Source organism: Athene noctua, chromosome 22, assembly GCF_965140245.1.
Source record: "Athene noctua chromosome 22, bAthNoc1.hap1.1, whole genome shotgun sequence".
Lineage (NCBI taxonomy): Eukaryota > Metazoa > Chordata > Aves > Strigiformes > Strigidae > Athene > Athene noctua.
In genome coordinates this window covers 4,941,015-4,955,258 of record NC_134058.1, presented here as the reverse complement: position 1 = coordinate 4,955,258, position 14,244 = coordinate 4,941,015, and the positions used below count along the sequence as shown (strand labels likewise).

At 38.4% G+C, this 14,244-nt stretch overlaps 1 protein-coding gene across 4 annotated transcripts in view; it reads left to right on the top strand.

Annotated features, from left to right (window-relative positions):
* CLSTN1 (calsyntenin 1) overlaps window positions 1-13,949 on the top strand; it is a 42,167-nt gene extending 28,218 nt beyond the window's left edge. For 2 of the 4 annotated variants that reach the window (XM_074925041.1, XM_074925040.1), the window contains 10 exons: window positions 733-895; window positions 3,346-3,396; window positions 5,143-5,300; window positions 5,971-6,119; window positions 6,620-6,846; window positions 7,261-7,431; window positions 8,005-8,150; window positions 9,636-9,771; window positions 10,457-10,641; window positions 11,312-13,949. In XM_074925041.1, the coding sequence (XP_074781142.1) occupies window positions 733-895; window positions 3,346-3,396; window positions 5,143-5,300; window positions 5,971-6,119; window positions 6,620-6,846; window positions 7,261-7,431; window positions 8,005-8,150; window positions 9,636-9,771; window positions 10,457-10,641; window positions 11,312-11,506 (1,581 nt within the window). In that variant the 3' untranslated portion in view covers window positions 11,507-13,949. The remainder of the gene's footprint in view (window positions 1-732; window positions 896-3,345; window positions 3,397-5,142; window positions 5,301-5,970; window positions 6,120-6,619; window positions 6,847-7,260; window positions 7,432-8,004; window positions 8,151-9,635; window positions 9,772-10,456; window positions 10,642-11,311) is intronic. The other 2 variants (XM_074925042.1, XM_074925043.1) reach the window with 1 other exon arrangement.
* The last annotated feature ends 295 nt before the right edge of the window (window positions 13,950-14,244 follow it).

Here is a 14,244-nt window from a genome sequence, read left to right as displayed (position 1 = left end):
GCAGAACTTATTTCTGTGAATTGATTATGATCACGAAGAGTGAGACAGAGGGCACTAAATATTTGTGTGTTTTTCCAGCCCTCTGGATCCGAGTGATAAAATAACCCTGTATATCTGCAAATATATAAAGGTTCTTTTAGTTGCTTTAGGTTACTATTACAGGTGTATTTTGCCAGTTACCTAAGCAGTGAGTTACCTTCTAACATAATTAACTATATCCTGTTCTCTGTGCATGGCGATGTATACTGGTTGAATGGTAAAATGCTGATATATATCCTTAAGGGAAGACTGTTACTAATGAACTTTCCCTGTAAAGAATTCTGTCATGGAAGGTTTTTTTTATTCAAAATGGTTGTTTTCTCTAAACAGCCCCTCTCAGCAAATACAGGTCCTTCGTCAAGTTATGTTGTCTTATATTAACAGTATTTCAGAATGTGCTTGCGTGTAGGTGCATGTATTTAAATTGAAATATTCTGTTATTAGATATTATAAAAAATAAAGGAATAGAAATACACACAGCTTCCTATATTGGGAATAGAAGAAAATAAAATATTTATAAATATTTTACTTTTGTTGGATGTGTGCCGTGTGTGAAACAAAGTATGTCTGTACAGGTTTACAGGTTGTCAGTATGTTTGTGTGTATGTATATTCAGAATGTGCATCAGATCAGTTACTCAACTGTAATTAAAAATAAAATTAAAGTAGAATTTTTAAAACTTTCTTTACTCAGGTGTGTGACAAAGAATGGCATCATTATGTCCTCAATGTTGAATTTCCTGCAGTAACTCTTTATGTAGACGGTGTTTCGTATGATCCTTTCCCAGTGACTGAGGATTACCCTCTTCATCCTTCAAAAATAGAAACACAGCTAGTAGTTGGAGCATGTTGGCAAGGTAACTATTTACAATTGTTAATTTTTAAAATTAACTTCTTTTTAATGAAATATTTGTGGCTAGCCTAGAATCACAGAATCGTCTAGGTGGGAAAAGACCTTGAAGCTCCTCCAGTCCAACCATTGACCTAACACTGACAGTTCCCAGCTACACCATATCTCTAAGCGCTAAGTCAACCTTACTCTTCAACCCCTCCAGGGATGGGGACTCCACCACCTCCCTGGGCAGCCCATTCCAACGCCCAACAACCCCTTCTGGAAAGAAATGCTTCCTAATATCTAGTCTGAACCTTCCCTGATGCCATTTGAGGCCATTCCCTCTAGTCCTAGAAGTACATAGCAGAATTTTTTAGTGTATGAAAGATAACTTGGTTTGTCTTCTGCAGATTATTTTTGTTCCTAGCTATTATCACATTTTGTCCTTTAGTCTCTTTTTCCATGAGGTGCTTTTTGCTTATTGGCTGCAGGTGCGTATGAAATACGAAGCTGCTCACCAAGCAGCGTTCCACCAAAGTGAATTTTGTGGTAACCATGGGAATTTATATAGCTAATTTTTAATAACAGTTGTAAGAATACATCATGTACTTCAGATTACTAAATAGAACACTTAAATTTCAAGTAGGTTGAAAAGCATATTGTAGAAAAAGTGTTTTTATAAATGGAAGCATGACCAGCAGACAGTACAGCTAAGCAACATAGTGATGCTGTCTCTTGGATATTTTACCATTTCTGCTTATAAAAATAAACATAAAAGCTTCTGCTTTATTATATGCAGACTGTGGTTTATAACATATTCTGCAGGCTGTAAAATCCTGATTCATGTGCTTTAATAGTTGTGAAACCTACTCCTCAAAGCTTGAGGAAAAGAAGAATGCATCTGAACATGGAGGCTGATCACCAGAGATCTTTGTAACAAAGCTCTTGCTTCACAGTCCTGAACTGACCTGTTTGCTTGCTGATTAAATTACACCCTAGCTGGTAGAAAGCCAGTGGCTTTGGTCGGAGATAAAACAGTGTTAAATCATTCATGTTCTATTGTAGTTCGGAATATAGACTGTAGCTGCAGTCTGCAGTGATGCACAGAAGTAGCTTGTGAATGAATGACAAATGGAAAGCTTTGAGACATTTTAATCAGATTAACAGTCTTCTGTCTTACAGCATCTCTTTTCTCTTTGAATTTTAAGGCTTTGAAGTGTGAATGAAGGTTAAATTATCAAAATCTTCTCCATCAAATTTACTATTTCCTGACAAGGTCACTGTCTTTCAGTATTAATGTTATTTCAGTTCTAAATTCATTCTGTTGTCCCTTCCTTTCAGTCAAATTATTTTTTTCTGTAATTCATCTAGTTCGGTTTGTGATTTTTTTTTTTTTTTTTCCAACTCTCTCTTCTAGCTCAAAGGGAAGCTATAGTGGCTGGTTTGCAAGAAACAGGAGCTTGGAAACTCTGTTCCAGCTGAGTGTATGGATGTATAATGGCTTCCATATACGTTCTGCCTCCTAACAAAAGCATACATATTTAGTTTAAAAACTCCTGTGCTCTCATATTGGCACCATTATATAATTTTAAATTTTTTTCTGACATTAATTTTATTTTTGTGACAGCAGACTGAAATACAGGAACATTAAAAGTCTGGAATACAAGAACTTGTGGTGCTCACCTTCAAAAATTCCACCAAAAGCCTGAGGTTTAGGGGACTAGAACACAGGAGGAAGTAGTGCCAAAGGAGTGAAGTTAGTGCTTAAGGCTGTGCTATTAAGGCCATCCTCTTTCTCCTATCAAGATTTTACAATAAATCAGGCTGCTCTGAGTTACATATACAGCTCACATCTAAGGAGAGAGAGATTTTATGCATTTGAAAAAGTTCTTTTAACATTTCTTTTAAAAGATTAAAAGCTGTTCTTCATTTTTGGTGCTTCCCCCCCAGACTCTTACATCTGATAAATCCATCTGCTTGATACATATAATACTATTAAGATGATCAATAAATCTCTGTTGGTAATGACTCCTTTTGATCATCATTTAATACTGCATGGTGATTTGCTGATCTAGGCTGGATCTCACCTTAATTTTCCCTTTACTAGTTGGGAGAGGAGAAAATAAATTGAGCCAGTTGATAGTGTCTCATTACTATTAGTGGCTTGTGTGAGATGGGGTATCTGTGATTAAATTGTTCTCCAGTGAGACTTTTTACTGCTGCTCATGTATGGGGCTCTTTTTGGGTTTTCTTGTCATGAATGTTATGTTCTTGTAACAACACAGTAATGCTTCTTCCCTGCATTGCAGCTATTAGTGTTTCAAAGAACGCATAATCCTTGAGAAGCTGGGTCAAGTATAAGCAGACTTTTGGGGGGAAGTGCTGCTGTGTATTTTCTGTGATAAGAGAGTTTGCCAAATTATATCTACTTGGTCCTTTCCCTATTGTCCTATTCTTTGTCTTGCTTTTCTGCAGAATATACAGGAAATGAAAATGACAATGAAACTGTGCCTGAGACCTCTGCAGGTTGCTGGAGTTTTTTCCCTACTGTTTTATTTCATTTTTATGCCAAGACATTGCTTCATCTCACACGCAGCATGAAATGCAGGCATTGCATTCGGGCCATTGACCTTCACATAATCCTCTCCTAGGCTTGTTTCTTCATTGTGCTTCTATTTCCAGAGCTTCATCAGCTGATTTTTTTTTTTTTTTTTTCTTTTTTTGGTTGCACCCAAATGCACATCCGTGAACAAATCTGCAAACACTGTGATTGCAGTGAAGTGGTGTAAAATAAGTTGCTGATGTAAAATATCAGCTATAATTTCTTTCATCCAGTTTTGTTAAAACATAAAATGCACCTCATCCTATATAAATACGTGTATATGTGTGTATGTAGGTGGGTGTGTGTATCACAGAATTTATTCAGTGGGTTGGGAAGGACCTCTGAAAGTCAGGTAGCTCTGCTTCCCACTCAAGGCAAGACCAATTTTGTATTTAGATGAGGTTGCTTGTATGTAACTCAAAAGACCTGTAATTTAGAGTGGTTACTCACTTGATCAGAAATTGGTGTAAACTTTTAATTACAATGAATGGGCACAAAAGCTTTGGCTACGGGTATTTCAGGTTGGCTACAGGGTTTTCTTTGCTTAGAAATTTTTAGGGATATTTCAGTGGATTTTTGTGTCTTGAGACACTAAAAATTACTGTTTATTTCTAAAAGTGTATTCAAGATATATACTCTTTCTGTAAATTTTAAGAATTTCTGGAATGGTCTAGGTATAATTGGCAAGAGTTTTCTAGCTGTGCATCACATGTTAATTTGGCAAGTAGGTAACAGAATCCAGGAGCTAGAAGCTGGAGATGCACAAATCTAAACTGGAAATTCTGTAATTTGTAATAGGACTATTCACTACTGAAAATTTTATTGAGTTATGCCAGGGATCTTGTAGCACTTACAACCTTTACAACAAGCTTAGACCTCTTTCTAAAAATCTGTTTAGTAAGTGATGACTTTGCAATACGAATTCCTGGGTGGTGGTCTGTGACTCTCATTATTTAGCAAGATAGACTAGGTGATCATCGTGATGACATCTTTAAAAAATCGAAGCAATAAGGGGCTTATTGGGTTGCAATTTATTGGACTTAACTCAGGTATGTAAAAACAAGTTACCCGAGTTGAAACGGCTCGCTTGAGTCCATACAGAGAAGGCGGCACCTTTAGAGGGGGGCAATTAACTTTTTAGCCACCTTTTTCTGAATGAACTGAATCACTTGGACCTTTCTTTCTACCCTCTGAGTGTAAAGAGAGCCTGTAATGATTGGTTAAGATGTAGATAACTAACATTTAGAGGAAGGATGCTGTTGTCTTCTGTCCTGATGGGCATCACTAGTAGGAGATGTTACCTCACCACAACGATTTAGATTTCATAGTTCATCTCATTGGTTCTGTCTTTAATTTCTGAAGAACACCACCTCGCTGTATGGCAATTTCTTTTGAAATGTTTGTTATGGAAATATCAGCCTTCGTTTCACAGTTCGAGATGGCCACACTTGTTTTGTAGGCCATATGCATGGTGAACTGTTTAATTCTTTTTTTTTATGCTTGAACATAGTCACAAGGTTAACACCCAGAATGGATAAAAACTAACCTGCATGTATACAATACGTTGTGGTACCAGAAGGCATATTTGTTGTTTTATAAAAGGGGAAGAAAAAAAAAAAAGCGAAAAGAATCAAAACATACAAAGATTTTTCTTTCCTCCCTTTATTAAGGTGGTGAACTCCACATGGCTCAGTTTTTCCGGGGCAGTCTGGCAGGTTTGATGATTCGTTCTGGTAAACTGGAAAACAAGAAAGTGATAGATTGTTTATATACTTGCAAAGAAGGACTGGATTTGCAAATGGCTGATGGCGTTGGCAAAGGCGTGAAGGTAAAGTTGTGTATGAATCAAGGGGAGCATGTCTTTTGCTGTGCTGGTAATAGTTACAAGTTTTGCTGGCAGAGTTAATAGAGGTGTCCCAAATAAAACAAGCTAATCTATTGTGACATTTTGCATTAAAATTACATGAGAAGTAGAGAATCTTTCTTGTATAGATGTGGTCTTAGCGGAGTTTAAGAATGAAAGTTACTGTGTTCTCTTTAAGTCCTGAAGGGAAATTCCATATTTGTACTTGTCTCTGTTTTACCAGCTATACCAGGTTATCTAATAAAAGATAGAGATTCTTAACAAGCAGCTTAGTAAAATGAGACCTAACTTGCACGCCTTTTTCTGACAGCAAGATTGTGTGAACAGAGCTCAATTTCTCCTTTATATTATCTGCATCTCTTCCATGTTACTAGAATCTTCACATCAAAATTATGATATTCTTTTGTCTCAAAAGAATGAAACACTAAATAATGTTCCACTGTCTAAGGAAGTGAATAGGGAAGTTAGACTGTGTACTAAAAGACCAGTAAATAACAGCCTTATTGCTTTGACTACAGATGTAATTATCCTGGCATTTACCAGGCTAAGCAGTGCTGAATTTCCAGTTTTAATTACCAGATCATGTTACCGTTTGGGTAATCTCTTACATTATTTTTTTTTTCTGTTGTCTCAGATCCACATGAACCCAAATCAGTCAGTACTGACCTTAGAAGGGGATGACATTGACAGAGTTGATAAGGCCATGCAACACATTTCCTACCTGAATTCCCGCCAGTTCCCAACACCCGGGATTCGGAGGCTTAAAATCACCAGTGTTGTCAAGTATGTCCTAGTGCTCAAATAATGCATCTCTGTACAGTGATACTGGAGCCTGGAACGATGTTCATGTATCTCAGTTTGATAAACAAAGGATGAAATGCTGTATGTAACCATCACGCGTTTGAATACGGCAAATGTTTTCTACACCACTGCTCTGTGTTCTTCCTGAGAAAGGAGTAAAGAGCGTGTAAGATAGGGAGGAACTTACTGCAAGGGTGTGCTGTATGTCTCCAGTATCACAGCCTTCATTAAAGGTGTTATCTGTGGCTGTTAGTCATAGCATAGAAAATGGGGCCAAATGTTATCTGTAAGTAAAAATTAATTGTAAGATTGCTCCCTTGGTGGGGAATTCTTACTTTCCAATACAGCTGATGAATTTATCTAAGACTCTTGGGTCTGAGACAGAGCTTTTTAAAAATTTATAGAGCAATTACTCTGCATAATTGTGCCTCCCTCTCAAGATAGTCTCCTTGACTGTGCAAAACTGCTTCTGTATCTCATAGATGTTTCCACGAAGAGGCCTGTGTCTCCATTCCTTCTGTGGAGGGATATGTAATGGTCTTGCAACCCGAGGAACCAAAAATCAGCCTTAGTGGCATCAACCATTTTGCCCGCTCTGCTTCGGAGTTTGAGAGTTCTGAGGGTGTTTCCCTCTTTCCAGAGCTTCGCATAATAAGCACCATTACACGGGAGGTGGAGCCAGAGGGAGATGGAGATGAAGATCCTACAGGTAACGTCCTTTTCTGCTTAGGACTGTTGCCTGCCCTCACCACATCCAGTGATCGTGTTGGAGGATCTTCCTCTTGCAGAGAGGTGTGGATTTCTCCAGAATCTCATAGGGGAAAAGAATGTGTATGTCTCTTGTGAGAAGGTGTTGGTATTCTGCTCTGGGCTAACAAAAATTTACCTGGAAATGGTAGTAAGCCCAGGCTGTTATCTTCACGTAAATACTCCTTGTTTGTATTTTGTGTTGGTTTTTTTAATCATTATTCCATGAATATTTGCTCTCTACTTCAAGCCCAGATCTTAATATTTGTTCTGGAAGAAGAGCTGAGTTTGCATGTGACATTTTATAGCTCCCTGGGCTCTTGTCTATGTCAACTTTGTTCCTGCTTACCTCTGTGGCTTTTTCTCTGCTTTTTAGTACAAGAGTCTTTGGTATCTGAAGAGATCATGCATAACCTGGATACATGTGAGGTGACAGTGCTTGGAGAGGAACTAAATCAGGAACAAGAAAGCCTGGAGATTGACATGACACGATTACAGCAGAAAGGCATTGAGATGAGTAGTTCCAACCTGGGCATGATAATCACAGGTAGGGGTTACTGCTTCTGGTCTTTTTGTGGGAAGACAGTGATAAAGGGAGCAGTGTGCTAGAGAGGTGGTCTGTAACATCTTACTCCAAATACTTCATTTTTGACTAGAATTTCAAGCTCAGAGGCGTTACAACTATTTTGTGGAAAGCTGTGATTCTAGAAAATACATCATTTTAGAACCTTCTTTCTGTTGTTCTGTCATCTCCCAAATTTCAGGTTACTTCTGGACGGTGGAAATGGGCTTTGCCCCAGAAAAGGCTTGTTCCTTGCACAGATTAACCCAGTGCCTAGGAGCATGCATCATTCCTTTCTATTCTATATTCAAAATATGTTAATGTATTTGAAAGAAAGGCTCCCAGAGTCCCCTCAAAGACTAAGTGGATCTAGGATTTTATCACAGATCCACAGAATTTAATGTGAAGCCACATTATGTGTGTGTCTGTGTTACCTCTTTTCCTACTAACTGAAAATCTGCCAGCCAAGAAAACTTGCTTGCAGAAAATATTTGAGTATATGATGTCAGATTAGGCTTTTGCAAAGTCATTGTTTTACTTGTTTATTTCTCTCCACAGGGGTTGACACTATGGCTAGTTACGAAGAAGTTTTGCATTTGATACACTACAGAAACTGGCACACTGTTTCTCTCTTTGACAGAAAGTTCAAATTAGTCTGTTCTGAGCTTAACGGCCGCTATGTCAGCAATGAGTTCAAAGTGGAGGTATGCAACTAATCTGATCACTCGGAGAAGTTTTACAGCATGGATGACTGGGAGGGTGGAAGTTGTTGCCTCAAATGATAAATAATTGTTCAATTACTGATTTAGATTTTTGTCCTGTAAATAAATATTAGTAAATGTGTGCATTTCAGGCTGTATTTTATATATGAATGTGTTCTTAATCCTACATTTCAGCTGTAAATAAAGCTGTCTGAACAAAGGTGAAACTCTTGTTGTAGAAGAAATAGTATGGCCAATGAAATATGAAGGCAGAAAGGTTGAAATTGGAAAGACAGTGTATTAATTCAGCAAAAAACTAGCAAGTAGAGTAAGAGTAGTGCTACCAGAGACTTGAGTGGCCTTCATGTATAACTTCCAGGATTCTGCAAATGAATGGGCCCTTTACTGCTTTGCTTGTGTGATGCTAAGGGCTTATGTAACAGCACAGGCTAAAATTGCATTTCCTCTGCAGTAGAGTACAGGCTAATTATTACTTAGTATGCTTGTATCAAATACATGGAAGTACAGCAGATGATAACATAAAGGGCACTGAAACTTCAGGTGCTGGAATGTGAAGTTGTTAATATTGAGAGGAACTGTCCATGTATTTCTGCATCTTTCAGCTGTGAGCTTGAATTTCTACATTTTCAAGCTGACCAAAGGGATTGCAGTAGAGTTAATTGTATTTACCACTAGTTTGGTGGTTCTGGTGGGCTGGGAAGCCTCCTGTGTTGCAGAATAGAAATTTTTGTATTATGTAATGTGGGTTTGTTTCCTGAGGAAATTCTGTGAGCTCGAGTTGGGATCTTAGCAAACCGTTGAACTGCAAATGCTTTCCTTGTTCTGTAGTAAACGTGCTCCCTTCCTGTTGTGCAGCTGGTCAGGTACCCTGGATCCCAGTGTTCCACTGCAGGATGGGTATATTTAGCTCTGTGTGTTTGGCAAGGAAACACAGAATACACCGTGCAAATGATGTACCTGAAAGCCAGTTATGCTAAGTGTGGGTTAAACTTTAAAGAATAGGTTTTTTCCTTAACCCTTTGACTGTAATACGGATTTTTTGCTGAAGATACACAGCAAAGATGGGAATGAAAAAAATGTAATTAATGTGTTACATATCTTTGTATATACTGTTAGTTTTAGGATTAAAATTGCTGGCTACCAAATTTGATAATAAACTGGCTTTGTCTGTTTTATTCTGAATTAATGTTGTCTGTACACAACCTGGCCAGACTAACCGGAACAGATTTGTGAGCTGTGAAACTGAAGCGTTTTGTGACAAGAAATTGTAACACATAAGGAGCTACTGATGGGCATGATTGTCCCCTCAGACAAGCCATTGTTGTGTTGAAGGAGAATTAAATGCCTACTCTAGGAAACAGATAATTTTTTTTAAAAAAGTCTTTTTTTTTTCTTGTTCTTTCTTTCTCTCTCTTCAGAATTAAACTGTTGCATTTCTGAAGTTTAACATTTTCTTTTTGTTCCTAGGTCAATGTTATCCATACAGCTAACCCAGTTGAACATGCTAATCACATAGCTGCACAACCACAGTTTGTTCATCCAGTGCATCACACATTTGTTGATCTCTCTGGTCACAATTTAGCTAATCCCCATCCATTTTCAGGTAAGAGTTCTCGGTCACTGAAGTTCAGCTGTTTTTTTTTCTGGTGTTAAAATGTCCCAGAGGCTTCTTTCTGCGGAGAGGTTTTCTCCCAGAGTTTAAACCAGTGTGTTGGACTAGGAATCTTAAGCAGCTACTCGGTCCTGTTCTGCTGTTGCCCAGGCGGGGAGGAGTGGATTACTAGAGATCTATGAAATACCTTCTCCTGCCAGCAGGAGAGCTTTCCATTGGTGTGTGTACATTGGAAGATGGGAGGTGTGCTAGTCTTGAGGGCACTGTGAGACTGAGGAACTGGGACAGTTTCTTCTGAATGGCATGAGGAAAGAACTGCAGCGTTATTCCCTTGATGAGTTGTGGTATCGGTCCTTTCTGTTTTAATTATGCTAATTTGGCATGGGTGCAAGATGTGAGAGGAAGAAAACCGGGCAGTTTAGAGAGGAGTCTCTGTGTGTGGTAGAATCTGTTTCCCATGTGTTGTCAGTCTGTCAGATTGATGTAATTATACTTAAGGAACTAAATTTTGTTCTTACACTCCGACTGACTTTTTAAGTGGCCTTAGACAAACTGCCTCTGTGTAACTACATGTAATATTTGTATAATGCCATTTCCCTCTTGCAGCTGATAGGAACAGAGGACTTAGCATTGTGTCAGTATCATCTAAGAAACTCCTTTTATTTTCTTGTTGCAGTTGTTCCAAGTACAGCCACTGTTGTGATTGTAGTTTGTGTCAGTTTCCTGGTTTTCATGATTATTTTGGGAGTGTTCCGAATCCGAGCGGCACATCAGCGCACGATGCGTGACCAGGACACTGGAAAGGAGAATGAGATGGACTGGGATGACTCTGCTTTGACCATCACTGTGAACCCCATGGAGGTAAAGCTGGTGACAAAAAAATGCCCTTTTCCAGCTGTAATGGGTGTGATTGTACATGAACTGAGTTATAGAACAAAACCAACCACTGAACTCAGAGTAGACACTAACTCTGAATTTTTAACAAATGTGCCAAAGTGACAGATGCCAAGAACAGGCATGTTTGGGATCTCACATGTGTTATAGCTCCATGATGCATAATTGGATTTTACAGCAGTGTCCAGCAGTGCTGGTTATCATGCTACATGCTACCTTAACTGTGCTTTTTTCCAAAGTTGCAAGAATTCATTGTCGAAACATCTGTTTTATGACGTTTTTTTCTGTGGTTGACATCTGAATTTTTAGAAAATCAGGGACAGATGTGCAGCATTAATGCTCTTTATGTGACCCTAATTGAAAGATCCTTCTCCTGTAGAATTTGAAGAGCTGGATCACACTTGGGAATTAGTTTGTTTAGAGTGACGGGATTGATAGCAATGTAACAAAGCTATTATGAAGAGTGTTACTTCCTTTGGTTTTCTTTTTTTCTGGTTGCCTAATTACTGCTGAACTTCTAAAACCAGTAAGGAATCTGTAATAGTTCTTTCTCAACATAGTGCCTTGTGCCTGAACTCAAAAGAATAAAAAGAATTTTGGCCGGTATGATATCAACAGCTAATTTCTGTCTTAACAGACTTACGAGGATCAACATAGCAGTGAAGAGGAAGAGGAGGAAGAGGAAGAAGAAAGTGAAGATGGAGAAGAAGATGACATCACTAGTGCAGAGTCTGAAAGCAGTGAGGAGGAGGAGGGAGAGCAGGAGGAGGACCAACAGAATGTTAATAGACAGCAACAGCTGGAATGGGATGACTCTACCCTCAGTTATTGATTCTAGCTGTTCCCTTTGTCTTTATGTTTCTGCTCTAGAAGACTCCACTGTAATACACTCCATTGTTACCAAGGATTCATGGTGTTTAAAAAAAAAAGTCATTCTGGCCAGTAGATTCAACCCACACACATCCCTGTGTTTGTTATGTCAGCTAGTTCCTGATGCTGTTTCTAGAACCGTAGTTAGCACCTCTTTTCCTTCAGCCATGCCTCAGTGACTGGATTTTTTTTTTACGCTATGTGAGGAACCACCTTGCACTTTTTTCTTCATGTCATCTCAGCTAAGTGACTCTACAGATCTGTAGCCATTGCACATGAATTTCTGAACTTTTTTTTTTCTCAGTGAAACCAAGTTGGCTTTGTTCCTTTTTCTCTTTCTAAAAGATGCAAAGATTGCGTGTTGACAAAGGGTAAAGCTGCTCATTTCAGCCTGTTGTTTTCTTTTAATTTTTTTCCCCAAATTAGTGCATGTGTAAAGTGGCAGAATGAGGTTAATATGTAGAAGATTAACAGACTTTTTAATATTTTGTAAATATATTGGAATTATGTAATTATGTCATTTGTGGTAGTGAAAAACAGGGATTGGGGTTTAAAACATGCTAAAGTAAAAAATCATGCAGCATGAAATAAATATTACAAGTCTCATACTACTGCAAGCAGGAGCACGGGCACAGTTATCTAGTGTAGATGTTTCAGTAATACAGTGTCATTGGCCTTGGCTGCCATGTTTGCTCATGCCCCATGCTGTTTTATCTTTATTTTTTCTTTCCTTTTCTTTTATCAGTTTAATTTTCACAGGAGGAACAGACAAGCTTGTGAGAAACTATAAAGGCTTTAGGAACCTCTGAAGAGGTTCAGCTGTCCTGTGCAATAGAGTTTGGGTTTTTTTCTTTCTCCTTTTTTCTTTCTTTTTTTTTTCTTCTCCAATTAAGTCTTTGGCATAAGGGCTTTTAAGTTATTGGGAAAAAACACTACTTGGATGGTGGGCAAATTAGTGTGCTGTTGCTGTGGTGTGTTGCCACAGCTCCTGTTAATTACAGCGAGGCTGCCTGTAGTACAATGATGGTCTGTTCACACTGACAGGTCTGCTGACAGGGCAGATTATTCATTTATTTAGTTGACTGATTGTTACATTGGTTACTGAAGCTGGAAAGCCTGAGACCTGTGTACCTGTGCACCTTGGCTACCAGTCTCCATAGATAGGTATTTTGGGGTTTTTTTTGGCTGTTCAGTTTTTCTATTTTGGTAGTGGGAGGGTTTGGGGCATAGCTGACACCATTTCTATTAAACACACTCCTGCTCATTCCTTGTAGCCCCTTGTACAGTAACTTGGACTGTTGGTGTATTAAGCCTTTGTTTACACTTAGTAATTGTGTTTTCCTGCTGGTGAAAAACTATAGCATAAACTATCCAACCAGAAAACCTTGGGAATCATGTTAATATTATTCCAAGTCCAGATGATTTTGGTTGTTTCGGATCAAAGGTCTAACTTGGAATTGCAAAGGACTTTTCTAAAGAGCTGAAAGGTACGAAAAGCAAGTTATGACCCCATGGTGGAGAGTGCTGGTTTTTTTTGTAAGGCAGGTCTTGTTTATTTAACTTTAGTTGGTCTTATGCAGAGCCTTGAATAATGAGTATCTGCTTTACTTGATTTTTACGTTTGGAGGTGGATTAAAAAGAGTAACTTGTTTTGCTTGTAACAGGAGACTAGGACTCTCTTCACTGCTCAGCATGGTAAGCAGAGTTCCAGTTTTTGATCTTGTACGTAGTCTGCAGAGCCCACATCTCGTAGCAGGCTGGCTCGTGGCTGAGAGGACACAGCAGGGAGATGTTGCACTGGGTAAGCGTGCTAGAGGAGCAGCAAGCAAGCCAAAGGGTGGGGGCAGAGGGTCACAATTAGAAAAAAGATAAAGATTGTTCCAAATGTTTCTATAGTTTTGATTTTCAGAGCAGACCTATTCTCACCTCGTGATGTGTGTAATGGGATCTAATGGTGGGTTTTACCTGGGGTAAGGCTTAACTGCAGAGTGCCTTTAACAATAGTAGATGGACCTGGAAGCAGGGAAGAGAACCCACACAACTAGCTTACGTTTTGGGGGGTTGTTTTTTTTTTTTAATGTAAAATTTTAGATTTCTAAAATGGGGAAATGGTTTTGACTACTTACGTGGTAATATAACTGCTAGTTTTAAGTAAACTGGGAAACTTTTAACTTATGTCTGACAGTTGTCCTGTGTTAATGTGTAGAAGACTTATCCTTCCATATACTGTTGCTGTAGCTGCTGTATTTTAGACCAAAACTGATCATGACTTAATGGTAATACTGAAAGGTTGTAAATGTCCTGATGCAGTTTGTAGCCACTGTGGGTATAACTTTTCAGATGTGTATATTGGTAACAGGTCAGTTTGGAAAGTCTATAAGCTACAATAAATTTCTGGTTCTAAAGGTTGTTTGCATTTATTTCTTACTGAATGGAACAGAGTTGAATCAAGTTGTATTAACTGTGTGTTAATTTGCTGGTGGCAGTAGTAAAATTTTGTTTTCATTGATCTCTCAAGCATAGAAAGACTTCAGCAGCATGTGTGTACAATTTATCAGTCTTTTTTTTATTATTTTCTTACTTACAAAACGTACCTAAAGCAAATGAGAAGTTAAACATGTAAACATTCTCTTTTTACAGAACCATGGTTTGGCTTAAAAAAATACTTTTTCCGAAGGCAACAGAATAAGCACAATCAGT